The 19,994-nt window shown below is 39.4% G+C and overlaps 1 protein-coding gene across 1 annotated transcript in view; it reads right to left on the bottom strand.

Annotated features, from left to right (window-relative positions):
• LOC122555930 (spermatogenesis-associated protein 16-like) overlaps positions 1–19,994 on the bottom strand; it is a 122,197-nt gene that overhangs the window by 62,452 nt on the left and 39,751 nt on the right. The window contains exons 5-6 of the mRNA XM_043702210.2: positions 14,942–15,089; positions 9,770–9,916 (exon numbers count right to left, since the gene is read on the bottom strand). Of these exons, the coding sequence (XP_043558145.1) occupies positions 9,770–9,916; positions 14,942–15,089 (295 nt within the window). The remainder of the gene's footprint in view (positions 1–9,769; positions 9,917–14,941; positions 15,090–19,994) is intronic.

Genomic DNA, 19,994 nt, shown 5'->3' with positions numbered 1-19,994 from the left:
TGGACAGGCACTTCGATACGGCCAATAGGAGGACGGATCCCCAGCGCGCGCAGATGAATGGACCAATGGGGAAGGCGAACTGACCGGGGACTCCAGGCAGCGCGAAGTATAATTGTGTCAAGTTTGAACAGGAAGGGAGAACGCCTTCTCCAACAAATGCATGCTTGTAGATTCGTTGTACCAGTTAAGATTCTGTGAATAAACTGCTGTCTGCGTCTAACCATAGCTGCCAGTGTGAGTCTCTCCTTCCGAAAGAACACGCAAAGACGGGACCCCGCGGGTCCGTCTTAACAAGATTTAGATTAATTAAGGAGAAGGACAAAGAGTAATCTAGAATAAAAGTACATAACAGAAGCATAATTCCAAAAAATTAAGGAAAGATTTGCCAGAGTAAGGTGGTTTGAGTCAAAGACTATAATGGAAAAATTGCTGGCTTTTAAAGACCATAACTCTGGAATAATCTTACTACATTGCCACAAGGAGATGGGGAGGGCAACCAAAGATGTCAGTGCGGAGACACAGTGAATCTTGGCCACCAAGAGATTTGGCAACAGAACCACACTGCCACCTCCTAGGAAAGCCTGTACATTATGTGCCAATCTGACAACTGGAAGGTCATCAGTCGGCCTTTCATGGGATTAGGACCCCAGGCATGGGAAGTCCTTCCACTGCCTCTGATTGGCGACAGCTCTTTTGTATAGCAGTATCACTGAAGAGGTGATGACCATTGAGGAAATACATCCTCTAGATGCCGAAGATCATGGAATCACTCAGATCAGAGGTGAGTCGAATCCAGAACGGTTTTGTGCTGGTATATGTCACTGGGGAGAGGGGTATAGAAAGATCAGTAGCAATGTAGAGTGTAGCTTTTTGTGGGCTTCCCTTCCAGGTCCCTTGATTAGGTATTTAATAGTCTTGAACACGGCATTGTTAATATAAATGGCAGTGGGAAAAGGCTCTTAAATGTGTAATAATTGCTCTCTTAAGGACCTCAATAGTCATTGGGACTGTAAGATTGTCCATGAGCTGCCCTGTCACGGAAACAACTGAAGTGAAGATGGGAAGGGGGCTGGTATCCCACTCACTAGCATCCCACCTGACTAAACTTCACCACTATCAAACATGTCATGAGAACATAAAATACTATGTCTGGATGAGAATGATATTACATTTCTGTGGAAAGTAAAATTGAAATTGCAGAGGCACTGCACAATCTTCCAATCCTTAAGGAATGGTATCGAGAGAACTGGGGCATTTATAAATTAGATTTTTTTTTTAAGAAAGGTAAAACAGCAAATCTGGCAATTGCAAATGACTCCAATTCACATCAGTTGGGAAAGCTTTTAGAACTATATATCTGGGATTAAGAGGGAGGATAGATAAAAGCAGCACAAATGGTGTTGAACATGTGTACTTTCAAAAGGTGTTTGATAAGGTATCACATTTTTTCTTTATACTTTCATTGGTGTTGCTCGCAACAGCCATATTTTGCTCATCCTAAATCCTCTTTAAGTGGTCTGATCAGCTATTTTAAAGGGCAGTCAAAAGCCAACATAACATGTGGTGGCGGCTGGTACAATTGCAACATTTAAAAGGCATTTGGATGGGTATATGAATAGGAAGGGTTTGAAGGGATAGGAGCCGGGTGCTGGCAGGTAGGACTAGATTGGGTTGGGCTATCTGGTTGGCATGGATGGGTTGGACCGAAGGGTCTGTTTCCGTGCTGTACATCTCTATGACTCTAAAATTGGAACCCATGGAGTAAAAGGCACAATAGTAAAATGGATACAAAATTGACCGAGAGTTAGAAAATGCTATCGTCATCTTTTGGTTTGGACTGAAGAATACAATGGTGTTCTGACACAATAATAGTTTGGATTTAGGAGGACAGGGCACAATTTTGACATCTGCAGATCACACATACTTTGGAAGAGTGGCATCCTTTAGCAGTAGGGAAGATAGTAATATATTTCAAAAGGACATAGAAGGTGGAAGAGACATACAGATGGGAGGTGAAATTCAAAGCATTTTAGTACGAAACATTTTGGTTGGAAAAATGCACAAAGATAACACAAGTTTAATGGCATGATTTTAAAGGGAGAACAGAGAGACTTGGAGATGTTTGTGTACAAATTTGTGGAGGTAGCAGGACAGGTGAACTGCAGTTAATAAAGCACATGGTATTCTTGGTATAATGATTAAGAGACAAAGAGTACCAAAGCCAGGAAGCTATGTTACATTTATAATTATAAAACTAGTTATACAATGAAACTAGTTCTACTTCAGAACAGTACATTTGCTCATTTGAGAAATTTTATAAAAATATAGCTCTTATTTTCTTTGCTTCTGGATTAAAAGTACCACGGTCAATTGTAGTGCCCATTGGGATGGAATTTATAGGTGGCTGAGCAATGTGGCAAGATATGCAGCACAATCAGGCGACAAGTATGATGATCCAATCTCAATACTGGGAACAACTTGTACCATCTTCATGCTTTTCACAAGCAGAATGGTGAGCTTCTCAGTAGGTGAGTTGCCAATTTACAGTTATTATTGCTGTCAAATGTCTTGTTAGAAACCCAACCCGCCTCATTAATAATCAGCCACTCATCTTATCAAACTCCCAAATAAACTCAATGTCAGGAAAACTTGACAAGAAAACCAGTGCCAGCACCTAATGTTTTCAGCTCACTTCTTGTTCAAATTGACATCTGTGCAGGTACTCTTCATGGATTCTAGTCATATGCATTGCATGCCTGCAGAAATTAGCATCTCACACTTGACAACCTCTGATAACCCTCATGACACATCACTAGTCCATCTACAGAATGCTTCTACACTTCAATGCTGTACCATTAGCTCACATTGTAATGCTGCAGCAAGCACACTGTACTCTCAGGGACTCAAATCCAGCTCATGAACTGGACTAGGTTGCTTGGTCGGACTCTTAGCTTTCTCTCACAGTACTCACTGACTCTTAGCCCCCCAGAATGCTCACAGAATTGCTGTTTTGCCTTTCTGTGCTTTGTCCCTTGAGCCAGAGTTACCAGGCTCACATTACTTCTGTCTTGCTTTGCTGTTTGGCACAAAGCCAGTTAAGTTGTCATAGTTGTCAAGAGGCCTCAGTCGGATCATGAGTACAGTCATAGCTCAGGGATTCCTGGCACAGTAAGTCAAGAGCAGCCTCTTATACCAATACAGACCTTGCTTGGGACAGGCAGAGTCAGGACCCTCTCTTCATAAGGGATGTGCCGAATGACAGGCAGCACACCATCCATCCTGACCTTATCTGCCTTATTGTTGGCTGTTCTCCTCATTGAATGGGAGAGGCAGGTAATATGCAAGGTGAAAATGGTTGGAAAACTAATACTGGAGGCAGGAGGGGTCTTGAATTAATGAGTAATTAGCATAAAGGGCATGCAATATTAGTGGTGTCAGGATTTGGGATGGGTTAGAGTGAGTGGTCAAGATGTTGCAGGCAATAGTGACAGTCATAAAATATGAAGTGGGTTCATTAGCAGAGACAGAATGAGTTTGAGGTATTTGAGGGAAAATGGTGGAATCTACCTTGCCGATTGGAAAAATGCACTGACCTTCTTCTTAGTGTTGAGTATTCCTGAGATGGTTGAGAATGCTTTAATCAGGGTAACAACCCAGACCAGGCTGGCACTGTTTGGGGATCGTGGCCTCCACCCTCCTGGGGGTGAGGACATCCCATGTCAGCATCCTCGTCCAACAGGACCTTCAGGACTCTGCCTGCAATGCAGGATGCCAATATCCCCCGTCTGTCATGTCTGGGATAAATATTAGTAACAATGCAGCAACTGTGGACTGACAGTTTTCGTCTGGATGCATAATGGGTTTTTAAAGAAGTTGCTTGTGTAAGAAATGCCAGTCAATTCTGTCACATCCACTGCTTAGCAAGTTGTTCCAGGAACAGTGTGTGGTAAGACAGGGTGGATGTTGAATGTCAGAGATGCTGTGAGGGCATGGTAGGTAATTAATGAAGAAAGTTTGGTAATATATGGCGAGAGAACTCACTAAGCCACATGGTGTCAAACCCTTCAAAAAATTTGACACAACTCAGACTTAAGAAAAAAAAACTTAAGATCAGTCCTTCAAATCAGATATCTGGGATTGAGACAAAGGTCAAATTAGCACAATATCACACCAGGCTATCCTTCTGCCTCTTTGGAGAAAACATTTTAGTCACTGGCGTAATCAAATGTGAATGTCGCATTATGAAGACTGCAATTAGCATCATTTAATGTGCAAATCTGGGAAACATTCTGTTCTAGAAGTTTGCATTCCATGTGTGTTTGACAGAAATTGCTGTCACAAATGACTAATTTTAGCAAGTTGTCACAACTCTTCATTTCTGGTGAGAAAATGATTCACAGGAACAAAGTTTAACAACTTGAAGAATTACTTCATATGAATAAAGTGGACCACAATAAGACAGGATATTTGAACATTAATTCCCTCATGTTGCTTAGTATTGTAGAAGTGGAGGCTAGAGGTTTTCCAAAAACTGAAAAGCAAGTTATAGGATCTGTGATCATCAGGACACATTTGTATTACTATGGAAGCAACATTTATATAGCATCATTAGTTTAGCAAACATATCACGTAATATAACCAGACAAAAATCAACACTGAGCTAAAGGATAAGATATTAAATGGAATTTTAAAAAAAAGTTCTAAGGAAGATCTTAAAGGAGAGATTAATATGATGATTGAGAAGAGAATTCTAGACCTTGTTAGTTAAAGGCTGGGTCATCAATAGTGAAGAAAATAATCAAGTATGCGTTAGAGGTCAATGCCAGTGGAATGCAGATTTCTCAGAGAATTGTAAGGCTAAAGGAAGGTGCAAAGATAAAGGGTATAGCCAAGAAGGGATTTGATTTCAGGGTGAGAATCTTAACATATTTGCTCAACTGGGAGCCAACACTGAGTTGTAGAAACTGGGATAGGATGTGAACACCAGAGTTTTGGATCAGTTAGAGTTTACAGTGACTATAGAATGGGAGGATGCCCAGCAGTGTATTTAAATAGTTAGATCTGGAGCTAACAGAAATGGGAGAGAATATCAGTTTAAGAGGTAGAAGCAAAAGTAGGTAATGTTGAGGAGGAGGAAAACTTAGTAATGGAGAGAATATGGGTCAAAAAGTCCAGGTTATTGAAGTTGCAATGGTTTTGGTTTAAACAGAAACAGAGGCGAAAAAATTTTCTCTGTTGAGCTCGGACTAAAGTATAAAATTTGTAGTGGCAGCCAAAGGCAAGAGTTCGATATATCGTTGTGTTTAATTCAAGGAAACTGTGGTCCTTTGAAGGTTGACAATAGAGACAATGGAAAGATTGAGGGAAGTCGTGGAGAACTTGAGTTGTACCACATCAGCATTTATGTTGTACCTAAACCTATGTTATCAGATGTGGTTGAGGGACAATGCATGGGTGAGGAAGAAGAGAGAGGTAAGAATAGAAAAATCAGAGGATTCTAAGTTAACAGCACAGGAGAGCGAAGAAAAGTCATGACTAAAGATGTTCTGATTGTGATTGGATTGAGGACGTTGGGTCCCAATGTTATGGGGCATGTTTGATATTTATTTTGAATAGTGACAAGCTTGGAGGGGATCTTGTTTTATTTTTTGAGTTGGAGGAAAGCCTGCTACGAGCAAGGTGAGTTGGAGGAAGGTTTGCAATGAATAACTTGCCCAGCTGAACTCTCTCATTCCTGAAAAGAAAACTCTCTACATCAGTTCAAGGTAAAAATAATTTAATTTTTCAAATGAGTGATTTAAAAAAACCTTTTCAAGATTGTATTTCCTGAACAAGTTGTGACTGCAAGAATTCAGAGGCAACCTGGCATATTTCCTTTTCAAGGGTGTTTATATCTACACCATCAATTCCAGGCCCCCACAATGTTGATTAAAACCAAAATGGGTCTGTTTCAACTTAGTACTGGCAACAATGGCCTGCTGAGTTTGAACTCTTGTGTGAATCACACTTGCTCTTTTCCATCTACTGGCAAAAACTGGGTGTGTCAGAAATAGGGTAAGATTTCCATTTTGAATCCTGCCTGCCAATTTTAAAGACCTGCATAGTCTTCCTGACACAGTGAAAATCCAGTCCCTGATCCTTTGGAGTAAATTTGGAAACTTTTGAGCTTAGTGATTTTATTTTTGTATTTTATAAGTTCATTATAAAATAATGTCTATGGCTCATTCCAGAGCAACATCAATCCTGAACAGCGAAAAACCAAAATGTAACCAGCCTTTTTGTTCCTCTATATCCTATTCAGACTGTATTCTCATTTACTATTTTTAAATTTAATGCATACTACTTAGTGCTGTGTTGCAGTACACTATCTGCCAGCACACTGCTCATTTGCTTATTCTTGCTTCAACACTTCTGAGATTTTTTTGTTTTTTTCTTCAAGTTTCTTAGATAAGCACAATTGTAAACTTTAAATCATCTTCCTTTATTGGTAATTTCAGAGAATTCATGAAAGAATGAAACCATGAAGTCCAAGCACTAATCCTGAGAGGATATCAATCTGATAAAGGCATTCCTAGAATGTCATGGTCAATGTTTTGATTTTCAGATTGAAATTTTGAAACTAATTAATTATGTAAGGAGGAGTTAGGAGCTAAAACCAAAGTTTAGCATCAAATCAAAACTCATACAAAACATCTTAAAATATCAGTTTAAAAATGTCTAATGAGCAATTAGAATACTAGCTGATATTCGTGAACAAAAAGCGAAATACTATGTTCAGTTTTAACCCCTCATCCATCATGGTGAAAACCAAGAAAGGGGCCAACCAAAATGCAGTGATGATCTCCCTAGCATCATTTTTCTGCCTTTGTTTGACTGTAATTTTGAATTGCAGATAGAAATGACATTTGTTCAAAGTAGCCAAGGTCCTTTTTACATATCCAGAATGAGTTCTGATGACTACCAAATGAGCCCCGATTTGCTAATTTCATCTGAAGTCTGATTGCTTGAGCAGCGATGATTGTCCCACGGGACATAGGAGTCAAGGTCAGAAGATGCCCAACATCTCGTTTCCTTTTAGACCAGGATGAGTGGTAGTGCTCCCAAGGGCTCACATGAAAACCCTAGGACACCCTTGTCCTGAATCTCCTTTCTAGAATACTGACCATATACCAGATATTGTGAACATGAGTCCCATGGTGGCCTTATGCCTCACAATTTTAAATCTATGGCAGCTACTTCGTGGTGAATTTCTGGTTATATTCATTGACTATTACCTACGTGGTGTAAGGTGGCTCTTTGGGATTGTGAGTAGTGCTAGTTGATTAAAATTGAGGCCCATTCAAATTTAGCATTGGCATTAAATTTTAAAAGAATGAAACTTCATTAACTAAACAAACAGTTATAAAGAAAGACTTTCTATTACACGTAGTAGGCTGGATTTTAACTCTGATGTAAGAATGTAGTAGAGTCTTGCACCCAATGGGGTGGACTCAGAGATTTTAACCATTGATCTCATTATCACATGGCCTCTCATACTCATTGAGAAAAGTAAGTGTAGGAACAACACTGATTCACAAATCTAGCAGTATAAAACAAAATTCTATTAACTCCTTTATGTAAAATAATGGTTTTACATTCTTAAAATGCAGACAAAATATGGAAAAATACATGGAGAGGAATAGAAGTTCAAAAAAACCTTGGGTATTTGGATGCGTGAATGAATGACCATGTTAATATGAAAAATAAATCCTATTGACATAATTTGAATAAACTTCAACTACCAAAATTAATTTATATTAATTAATATTTTAACTAAACCAATGATTGCATTGATTGTGCCCTTCTGTGGTTTATTCAATGGAAACTGAATCACTGAATTTATGTAGTTACTTTTTAAAAAATTTGTTCTGTGGATGGGCATTATTACCAAGTCAGTATTTACTATTTGTCCCTAATTGCCCATTAGAAGTTGATAGTGGGACGTCTTTTAGAATTGCTGCAGTCCTTTCTATGTTTTTATATATTATTTGTACCTGATGTTTAGGCATAACATAGCCTAATATGGTCCTGATTTTGTGTTCAAGAGCATGCACATATTTCCAACTAGAAGTATGCTGCCACCATATTGATTAAGGCAGATGTTAACATTGAAAAGGTAGAACAATTCATTTCAGTGTTCAATTTTTGAATGCCATAGTGCTTCACTCATTGCATCCTAAACTTACAAAGTTCAATGTTCAAGGAAAGTTACCTAATTAGAGATATTGAAAGTAATCATCCAGTATTTGCAGCTTAGTTAAAGTTTGTTATTTTAGACTGCTGTTTGACTTCCGGACATTTCTCGAATGCATTGTACTGCTCTGGAAAATTAACATTATCTAAAAACAAAGAATTTGCAGTTTTTGTGCTGATATTGGCTGCCTCAGAAGTAGTTTGACTATGTATATGAGTGGGACTGCCCACGTTATTTTAAAAAGAGGGAAAAGGGAGAAATTACAACGCAGGGTAGCTGGGAAAAGACAGAGGAGGGGACTAGAAAAAATCCACATCAACAGAAGTTATTAAAAGACCAATTCTACATTAACTTTTGTTTTTTAGGAGCAATAAATGAGATCCCTTCACCTCACTAACAAAGCTATCTTCCAGCCATGACTCAAGGATTGGAACAAAACATGGCCAGACTGTCAAGGTCACTCATGGCCTGGACTTACTTTTCACAAGTTCTTGGTGGGTTTCAACAAGTCAGCTATGTATCTCCATTCAACAAAACTTGCCTGGAATCACACTCTTAGTGTGAATACAATATAAAAAACACAATTTAGGACCTGAATATGTTAAAGACTGTTAGTGGTGAGACTCCGAAAATCACTCCAATCATGAGCCTTTATCTGCCAATTCTGTACTTATTTTTGTGCTTCACAGTACTTGCATAATTTCTGGAAATAAAATTAGCAGGATGATTCATAATTCACGAGAAACTTGAGATATTTAAAATTAACTTCTGCTGGAATAGCTTGTCGAGAAATAAAATGCAGTTGGCACTAAAGAGCAGAATTGTGAGATTCCGAAAGGAAATCATCTGGTATTTGTAGGGACTAAAATCAATACAATTGCAACTTTTGGCTGGTATGTGCAAAGTTCAGTTAAGAAAATATGTTGAGATCAATGCATGACAAAGTAGTTCATTAAGTAAAGCCATAGTTACACTTAAATGACCGCAATAACTTTTGAAAAGATTATTTTACCAGGGTTAAAAGGATTATACTTAACTTCATATTTTTTCTAGTCCACCCCTGTTGAACATGCTATTGACACTCTTAACATCTGAGACTAACTTAAATTTTGATGAAACTAATATTAAATCACAGTTACAAAAAATACTGTGGTAGAATTTTCATTAAGATTTCTTCAATTGTCCTCTATAACTTTTAGGCAGATGAGAAATCCCAGAGAAATAGTAGAAATGCAATTTGTGCAGTACCTCTAGGATTGTCATTAATTGTTGGCTAAAGCTATAGCAAATATTTGGGACAATGCCTGCCAAAGCTTTACAGTAATATAATCCATGTTTTACAATCAATTTACAATGAATGCTTCCTCTAATTTCCCATCATTGTGTGAACTGGTTTCTTGCACTGTATAACCCCACACGATTGCACATGCACACACTGTCTATGCATTGTTTGTCCTCGCATGGTGCACTCCTACATCTACTTAGCTTTAAGAAATGTTTCATATCGATTGATAATTTCTTTATCACTTACTGTACCTGTGAAAGTTGGTGATCTTCTGTTTAGGATCTTTTCTAAGAAGTTGCCATCCTCAGGATTCTTAAAACCAAGTAGCAGCATGTAATGTTGGGAAAAGGTTTCGGACCAGTCAACAGTCTGAGGCAAGATATGATTTGTGCCAGGATCTGAAATATTATCATACATTTCAATATCATATTTCTTGTTTCAAAGTTATTAAGTCTACCTTCAACGAAATTAAAAATCACACAACACCAAGTTATAGTCCAACAGGCTTAACTGGAAGCACTAGCTTTCGGAGCGGGGCTCCAAAAGCTAGTGCTTCCAATTAAACCTGTTGGACTGCCACCTGGTGCTGTGTGATTTTTAACTTGGTACACCCCAGTCCAACACCGGCATCTCCAAATCATACCTTCAATGAAATTAGTGATAAGATCAACATTTCCTGAAATAGTACGTATGATTTTGGATAAATAAATTTACATTGTGGTACTAAGATATTGACAATGGAGGGTTGAATTTCAAAAGATACATCCAAGGTGCATCTCAGGCACACCTTCCTCAATGTGATCCATACTACTGAAATATCTTTAGATAAATTGTAAGCAGAGAAAAGATTTAGAGCAGGACAATACAAGAACATTTCCATATAAACATTACTCAACTCTTCAGTTAATTTGGATGCAGGATATTATATAATATTTTTCATTATGAATTTGGTAGGCAATTTGTCACAAAGACAATATTCGTCAAATATGTTTATACCACTATGGTACACAAAATGTAATATAGGTTAGAAACTCTAGAAATTAAAAGCAGTTTCTATTGACCACATATTGTTATTTTTAATTATGTTCTGAGAATAGCATGGAAATCGAGTTGAGCATGGTCAGGGTTTGCAGCAAGACCTGATCACATCTTATCTGTATGTCATTAAATTTTTCCTGGGGTTTGAGTAGATTGACTATGATGGTACACCATGAAATTGCAATGAATCAACACTAAGTTTAAAGCATGCCTGTGATTCCTTGAATTGTGAGGAATTTGGCAGCAGTTCAATTTCAAATGGCTGTTTTCCTTTATTATAAACATAACAGTGTGTTGTTAATATCACGAGTGTACTTGCTATTCTCTGGAATTCTGAATAACTGGCTTTTTAAAAAAATACATCATTCTTTTTAATCTGGTTAAGTATTTTATTGCACAATATCTACTAATTGATACTGTAAACAGATGGCATTTTTTCTTCATTTGTTCTCGGAAAGAAAATGGTATTGACACCAGCTAGTGTATGATATCCATCACAAACTGCAATTGAGAAAATAATGGTAAGTCATAGAGATGTCCAGCACAAAAACAGATCCTTCGGTCCAACTCGTCCATGCTAACCAGATATCCTAACCTAATCTAGTCCCATTTGCCAGCACTTGGCCCATATCCCTCTAAACCCTTCCTATTCACATATCCACCCAGATGCCTCTCAAATGTTGTAATTGTACCAGCCTCCACCGCTTCCTCTGGCAGCTCATTCCTCTCTCACCCTAAACTTACGCCCTCTAATTCTGGACTCCCCCACCCTGAGGAAAAGACTTGTCTATTTACTCTATCCACGCCCCTCATGATTTTATAAATCTCGATAAGGTCATGCCTCAGTCTCTGACACTCCAGGGAAATCGGCCTCAGCCTATTCAGCCTCTCCCTATACTCAAATCCTCCAACCCTGGCAACATCCTTGTAAATCTTTTCTGAACTCTTTCAAGTTTCACAACATCCATCCAATAGGATGGATACCAGAATTGCACACAATATTCCAAAAGTGGCCTAACCAATGTCCTGTACAGCTGCAACATAACCTTCCAACTCCTATACTCAATGCTCTGACCAATAAAGGAAAGCATACCAAATGCTTTCTTCACTACCTTCTACATCACTTTCAAGGAACTATGAACCTGCACTCCAAGGTCTCTTTGTTCAGCAACACTCCCAGGACCTTTACATTAAGTGTATAAGTCCTGCTCTGATTTGCCTTCACAAAATGCAGCACCTCACATTTATCAATTTGCCACTCATCGGCCCAGTGGCCCATCTGATCAAGATCCTATTGTACTCTGAGGTAACCTTCTTCACTGTCCACTACACCTCCATTTTTGGTGTCATCTGCAAACTTACTAACTATACCTCCTATGTTGACATCCAAATAATTTATATGAATGATGAAAAGCAGTGTACCCAGCACCGTTCCTTGTGTCACATCACTAGTCACAAGCCTCCAGTCTGAAAGGCAACTCTCCACCACCACCCTCTTGTCTTCTACCTTCAAGCCAATTCTTTATCCAAATGGCCAATTCTCCCTGTATTCCGCGAGAGTTAACGTTACTAACAAGTCTACCTTGAGGAACCTTGCTAAAGGCCTTACTGAAGACCATATAGATCATGTCCACTGCTCTGCCCTCATCAATCAAGTTCTTGAGACATTATTTCCCATGCACAAAGCCATGTTGACCATCTCTGATCAGTCCTTGCCTTTTCAAATACGTGTAAATCCCATCTGTTAGAATTCCCTCCAACAACTTGCCCACTGCCGATGTCAGGGTCACCGGTCTATAGTTCCCTGGCTTTTCCTTACCACCTTTCATAAATAGTGGTACCACGTTAACCAATCTTCAGTCTTCCAGCACCTCTCTGTGACTTTTGATGATTCAAATATCTCAGCAAGGGGCCCAGCAAACACTTCCCTAGCTTCCCACAGTTCTATGGTATACCTGATCAGGTCTTGGGGATTTATCTTTTTTTTATGTGTGTTAAGACATCCAGCACCACCTCTGGAATATGGATACACCTCCTTGAATTACTGGAAACTGTTAGAGTAGGCATTCCTACTATACTGTTACGTAGGGAGTTCAGGATTTTCATTAAGTAAGAGAACAATGATATTTCCAACTCAGGATGGTACATGCAGGGGGTGCTGACTCCATATGTCATCTGTCCTTGTCCTTTGAAATGGTAGAGAAGGACCGGTCACATCCAATCCTGAATGGTAGAGGACAACTAAACAACTGACTGCAGGAGGTGGGTTCAGAAATAACCTCAAAGAAGGGGGATGCTAATACATTAATGCAAAATATGTAGATGATATATTTGCATCCAACTTTAGCCAGATGTATGTAGTTGATGAGCCAGTTGCTTCGCCTCTCCTGAGATCCCCAGCATCACAATAAAAAAATCCAGAATTGTTGCAGATGCTGGAAATCTGTAATAAAAACATAGGGGAGACAATAGCCAAGTGGTATTATCGCTAGACTATTAATCCAGAAACTCAAGTAATGTTCTGGTGACCAGGGTTTAAATCCCACCATGGCAGATGGTGGAACTTAAATATGATTTTTTTAAAAATCTGAAATTAAGAATCTACTGTATGACCATGAAACCATTTTCAAAAAAGCCCATCTGGTTTGCTAATATCCTTTAGGGATGGAAATCTGCCTATAGGGACTATTAGTAGCTGACAATGGATAGTGTGTGATAGCACCCATATTATGACAAGGCCTGATGTCTAGGAGTGGGGGCAGGTCCTCAAGCCCCAAATTGTTGAACTCGATATTAAGTCTTGAGGGCTGCAGGGTACCCAAGCAGAAAGTAAGGTGCTGTTCTTCGATATTGTTCTTCAAGCTTGCACTGAGCTTCGTCTTCTGCCTCATTAGAGCCCATCTTTGGGGATCTATCTCGACCGATCATTTACTATCTCTCTCTGTCTGTCTGTAACCACCTCCAACCACCCCCGCCCCAAACCACCACTACCAACCCCGATACCATCTTCTGTATAAAATCCATCCCTTTCCTAGCTACTATCAGTTCAGAAAGAGAGTCACTGGACCTGAAAGGTTAACTCTGATTTCTCTCCACAGATGCAGCCAGATCTGCTGAGATTTTCCAATTTTTGTTTTAGTCTTCAATCAATTTGATTCATGCAAGAAATGGCTAAATGCACGAAATACTACAATGGACATAGGATCTGACAACATTTCAGCAAAAGTACTGAAGACCTGTGCTCCAGAACCAGCTGCATCTCTCATCAAGCTGTTCTTTTACAGCTACAGTAATGGTACCTACCTGGCATTGTGGAAAATTTTCCTCATATGTCATTTCCAAAGAAATCAGGATGAATACAATCCAATCAAATGCTGTCTACTCTCCATTATCAGTAAAGTGATGGAAGGGGTCAAGAGTTATCAAACGTTTTACTTCCTGTCACCATTGCTCCATTGCCAAATAATTTAAACCTATGCTCTCTTATTCTTGATACTTCTACCAAAGTTTTCACCTATCCACTTTGTTCAGATCAATCATGATTTTGAATACCTCAATCATAACTGAAGGTCTTCATCTTTGCAGTCATTCTCATGAATCTTTTCTAAACCCTCCCTATTGGCTTTGTATTCTTAACATGAGATGCCCAGATTGAATGCAATACTCCAAATAAGGATGAGTCAGCGTTCCATACAAATTTAACATCACTTCCTTGCTTTTGAACTGTATGTTCTTATTACTACAGCCTAGAATGATGCATGTTTTACTAAGCAATATCTCAACCTGCCCTGACATCTTCAATGTTTTATGCATATCGGTCTCTCTGCTCCTGTATCTCTTTTGAATTCTAATCTTTATTTTGAATTGTTTCTCCTCATTCTTCCTACTAAAATGACAGAATCACTTCTTTGTGAAACAATTACATCTCTCTCCTGTTCACCATTTCCACCAACTTGTTCATGTCACCTGGAAGTTCGACAATAATCTCTTCACAGTTCACAATACTTCCATATGTTTCGTTGTCTGCAAATTTAGAAATTGTACCCTGTACACCAACATCTAGGTCAGTAATATATATCAAGAAGTGCAAAGGTCCTAAAGTCACCAACAGTTATATATATCGATTCACTGTTTTCAAGGAGTATAAAATACACCTACTAAAGCAAACAAATCCCACGCAGCTCTTTGAAGGAAAACATAACTGCATAGTGGCTAATGGCTACACAATTAGAATTTTGTAAAGAATTCAATTTTGTCAGAGAGTTCCATTATCAGATCAGTTTTATTATGAAATAACTGATAACACATCACCAATATTATGCATTATTATCGATCAAATGTTTAAAGGGAGGAAAATAGTACAAATAACAATATAACTTCATTACCTGCATATAAATAGTTGGCATAAGCAGGATGTTTTTTCCTGAAAACATCTTTTATTTTTTCGATTTGTGCAGCAGTTGGTTTCACTGCAAATGGTGTGTACATAACTGAAAATGTTTCAGCTTGTGTGATACCCTCTTCCAACATTGCCTAGTTTTAAAAATAGCAAAATACTACATTTAAAATGGAACAAGTTCATCACAAACAACAAGAATTTAATTTCTGTAACACTTTACTAGTGCAGGCATTTCAGACCACTGTACAAAATAGTCGAGACAGGTTGATTGAATCAGTTGACTCAAGCAAGGTGAGGAAAAATGGAGGATGTGTTAAAAGCACAAAGAGAGAGTGTTACATGAATTTTTATACCAACAAGTTTCAGATGTTGGGAATAGTGTTAGCTGAAAGAGTTTTGTTGGTAGTAAATTAAAGAAAGTAAAGAACAAGTAAAGTAGCAACTAACAAGTAATGTCAAACAACAGAGAACCACTACCAAAAAAGCAGCAAGTTCTTGCAGGGATATACAAATAGAAGAAAACAAAATGAAGTTGGGTGTGGCAAAGGCAAGAATTATTTTTGTGGTTTGCTATGTAGCTCATTTGAGAACTAGCTTGGGGTCTGGGGATAAGAATGCAAATCATAACCTTTTGAATGAATTGTAGTTTGTGAAAAGTGGAAGCAAAGAAAGCTTCAAGGAGGACATTTTATCATGATCAGTATTCAAAAACCATGAATATCCTTATGGCTATTTGTGTGTCTATGCATTACACAAAAATTAAACGTGTCACGTGCTTGAGGGTTCATAGGTTTGGCTGGGCACAGCATGTAAATTTATAATTTGCATAACATTTAATATTACTGGTTCCCATTCTGGCTGAAAAAAACTGCAGCTTTGAGTTCAATCAGATGTTTACCATAAATATGCATGCTTTATTTATATATGCTACTCTTGCCTTTATACAAACTAAAAGTTAAAGGAAGTGAAAATCACATTGCCCTGATCAGGTAAAGTTCTTAAACATAAAATTAAGCAATATACAGACAATAGTAATATCATCATTCAAAATTAAATGTTTGGTGATGCATTCCAATAAGTTGCTCGTTTGAATTCATGAAAGTATACTTAAAGTTCCCAGGATTCTGCTTAGATATTATTTTATTCTATCACTGCACTTTTAAAAGAAAGGCTTGATTAGCTCATTTGGCTGGAAAGCTAGTTAATAATGCCAACGGTATGGATTCAGTTCCTACACTAGTGGAGGTTACCATGAAGGACCCTCTTTCTCAAAATATTTCCTTCCTGAGACATGATCACCCTCAAGTTAAACCGCCAATCATCTCTCTTTAATTAAAGAACAGCCCTATGATTTGTGGGCGGCACGGTGGCACAGTGGTTAGCACTGCTGCCTCACAGCGCCAGAGACCCGGGTTCAATTCTCGCCTCAGGCGACTGACTGTGTGGAGTTTGCACATTCTCCCCGTGTCTGCGTGGGTTTCCTCCGGGTGCTCCGGTTTCCTCCCACCATCCAAAGATGTGCAGGGTCAGGTGAATTGGCCATACTAAATTGCCCGTAGTGTTAGGTAAGGGGTAAATGTAGGTGTATGGGTGGGTTTCGCTTCGGCGGGTTGGTGTGGACTTGTTGGGCCGAAGGGCCTGTTTCCACACTGTAATCTAATCTAAAAAAAAATGATTCAGGTAATCTATGGCACCTTTACCTATTCTGAAAATAGCTTGATTTCATTAAGAATTAGTAACATTAAATACTAAGTTGGATGTATTGCAATTGTTTTAGTTTAATACTCAATGATTCAAACAGTTTATTCCTTTCAAAAGCAGAATTTAGTTAATTTATCTAACCACTTAATTAATTTCCTGGTATATTTTGATTCTGCATAATTAACTATAGTTTCATTTTGATCTTTTTTTGTGATGGTGAAATGGAATGTGTTTGTAACCATTGAAAAACTATTTCTATAACAATGGAAGAAAAAGGCTGTCAGCGCAATCCATATCCATTCTGTCTCATTAGTGCCCATGAAGTGATACCAGAGGATGCAACAAAAAGTCTGGGCCTGACACAAAGATGAGAACAACCACATGAATGGTGGAAAACAAATGCTTTTATTTATTTCTGAACCATTTTCAGAACTGTTTAACCGTGCCACCGACATGCCTCCGTTCATGTTCCTATTCCTTTTCCTCCTGCCCCATTGTAGTAAGCTTCCTGTTCCATAGATGGGGTAGAGTCTGCTAAGCAGGGCAACCTATTAGCCTTGGATGTTTGGTGAGGTGAGCCCAGAGGGATTTGTGTATGTATGGCCCAAACATGCTAGAGGCAAGTTGACCTTCCTCAACCTCAACTTCCAAGGGTTAGGGTGGGCAGGCAGGATGGTGTTGGAGGACCTGGCAATCTCTGGAGCATCCTGAGCGGAAACTGCCAAGAAGCATGTGTGTAGTTCCTCCTCCAGTTGGGTGCCTCCATGTGAGGATGGGTAACCTGGACTGGAGTTTAGGTTCCCCGTCCCCACTCTCACCATGATTTTGGTCCTAAGGATTAATGGCTGGGGCATTGAAGTGTGTCCCTAGAGCATTCTGAGGGTATTGGATCTGTCTTTCTATGGCAGTTGTCAACTTGTCCATAAAGGCATGGTTTGCTGCACTGCTGCAGTTTTTGGGCAGAGGGCCGATGTGTTTCGCATGCTTATATGATTTGTCTGATCCATCTGTATATATAGTTGAAGCCCCTCATTGCTGAGAGCACAGGGTCGTCTCCTGCTGAGAGGATATGAGCAGGTGCCTCAAATCTGACAGTCCTCCAAGTGCCATAGCCTGGGCATTTCTCCCCCATCCATCTGTGGAACAGTTACTGTGTGGCCCACAATCTGTGCACCTATCGATTTCACAGTCAGATTCGGAGCAAATGTGAATGCGCCTCTCGATGCTTCCACCAGATCCTTGACGCTGTTGTCATCAGAGATTAAGGGTGTGTGTTCTGGGGTAGACAGGTAGTTCTCTGGAAATGTACTTGGAAGATTAGCTGCACCTGTAAGACACAAAGGGAGAAGGTATTATGGCTGGTGATTAGAAACAGTATTTGAGTGTGACTCTGCCTAGTTAATGTCAACATTTCAGCTTAACAACTGGTACTTACTCAGAAGGTAGGAGGTGAACTTCCCTTCATCTCCACAAGTGCAGATCTATACTTCCCCTCCGAGAACAAGAATTCTGTTCTTCTTTAAAGTTTTCATGAAGGTCTGTAGCTCAGGAGCTGGTTGGATTCGTTGCAGGTCTGTTCACCGAGCAGGTAGATTTGTTGGTAGACATATTGTCCCTTTTCTAGGTGACATCATCAATGCTGTTTGCCTCCTGTGAAATGCTGCATAAATGTTCTGCTTTGAATTTACATAGTTCTGTTCGAGTTGTTTCCGGTTGATGCCGGTCCCAGTTTTCCGTTACAGCAGTTTGTATATTGGGTCCAGGTCAATGTGTTTGTTGATGGAGTCCAAGGAAGAGTACCATGCTTCCAGGAATTTCCTTGCTGTTCTTTGTATGGCCTGTCCTAGTATTGTTGTTTTGTCCCAGTCAAACTTGTGGTTCTTGTTGTCCGTGTGTATGGGTATGAGGGAGAATTTGTCGTGTCACTCGGTTGCTAGTATTCCTGGATGCGGCTCGTGGGTTATGTGCCTGTTAGTTCTACATTGTGCTTAGTGCAGTCACTGCATGGGATTTTGTAAATTATATTGGTCCTGCACATAATAGGTTTCTGGTCCTTTATTCTAGTGAGCCACTGTCTGAGAATGGTTGCCAGCTTGTGTGCTGTCAAGATCCCTAGTGTTCGGAGTAGTCTGGTTGTCAGTTCTGAAATGTTTTTAATGTATGGGAGAGTAGCCAGTGTGTTGGGAAGTATCTTGTTTTCTTGCTGTTGCTTGTCCACCAGCCATCTGCGGATGAAGCTGTGGAGGTATCTAATTTTGGCGAAGACTTTGTATAGGTGTTCTTTTTCCTGTCTTCAGAGTTCCAGGGTGCTGCAGTGTGCTGCTGCTTTCTTCAATAGAGTCCTATTGCAGGTCCTCTTTTGGGCATTCAGGTGATTGCTGTTGTAATTTAGGATCTGATCAGTATGTGTGCACTTTTCTTGTGCATTCATATTCTGTGTCCTTGTAACTATTACATCTAGGAATGGGACTTGATTGTTGTTCTCTTCCTCTCTCATAAATCTGATCCCAGTGAAAATGCGGTTGATCATCTGGTTGTGTGTTTTCTATTTCAGGTCTTTTAATTATCACAAAAGTGTCATCTATATACCTAATTCATAGCTAGGGAGGGCTGTCTGTTCGAGTCTTTGCATTACTGCTTCAGCTCTGAGCCCCAAGATGGGTAAGCCCTTAGGTGTCCCATTGACTTGCTCATATACCTGGCTGTTGAAGTCTGTTGTTAGCCAGAGGTCGAGTAGTTTTAATTTGCTGACTTTGTTGATGGGTTTGTATTTGGTTTGTCTTTTCTGGTTGTCCAGGACTTTTGTTATAGTATTTTTTTAGCTAGAGTATACCAACTGAAGTAAATCATGCCGTAATATCGAATGAGATCATCAGCTCGTCTTTGTCGATCTTCATGTTCCCGATGTTGTCCAGAAATTCCTGCGATGAGTATATCAAGCGTGTCGCTCCGCGAATAAGGTGTTGAAGTCTTCGCTGTAGTTCCTTAACTAGTCTGTGCATGGGCATTCCTGGGAGGGACACTGAGTCTGAGTGGGGTGTCAGGTTTATTTACTTTTGGGAGTCCACATAATAGTGGGGTGTTCGTATCTTCTGGTTTCATACTTTGTAAGTCTGTCTTGGTTATGAGTCCATTTCGATGTGGGTTCCGTAGTGTGTTGATGATACTGTTAGCTATACTGGTGTCAGATCTGAATTGCTCTGTTGGTAGGCGTCGCTATCTGTGAGTAGTTGCTCAGCCTTTTGGATGTAGTGTGTCTTGTCCATTACCACTGCCATTCGGCCTTTGTCAGCTGCAACTATTACTATATTTGTGTCCTTTCTTCATCTTTCCAGGGC

Source organism: Chiloscyllium plagiosum, unplaced genomic scaffold (assembly GCF_037043375.1).
Source record: "Chiloscyllium plagiosum isolate Xiang-an unplaced genomic scaffold, Cpla_swu_hap1 HiC_scaffold_13, whole genome shotgun sequence".
Classification (NCBI taxonomy): Eukaryota; Metazoa; Chordata; class Chondrichthyes; order Orectolobiformes; family Hemiscylliidae; genus Chiloscyllium; species Chiloscyllium plagiosum.
The sequence above is the reverse complement of the archived record's forward strand: the minus strand, read 5'-3'. Positions and strand labels throughout refer to the sequence as shown.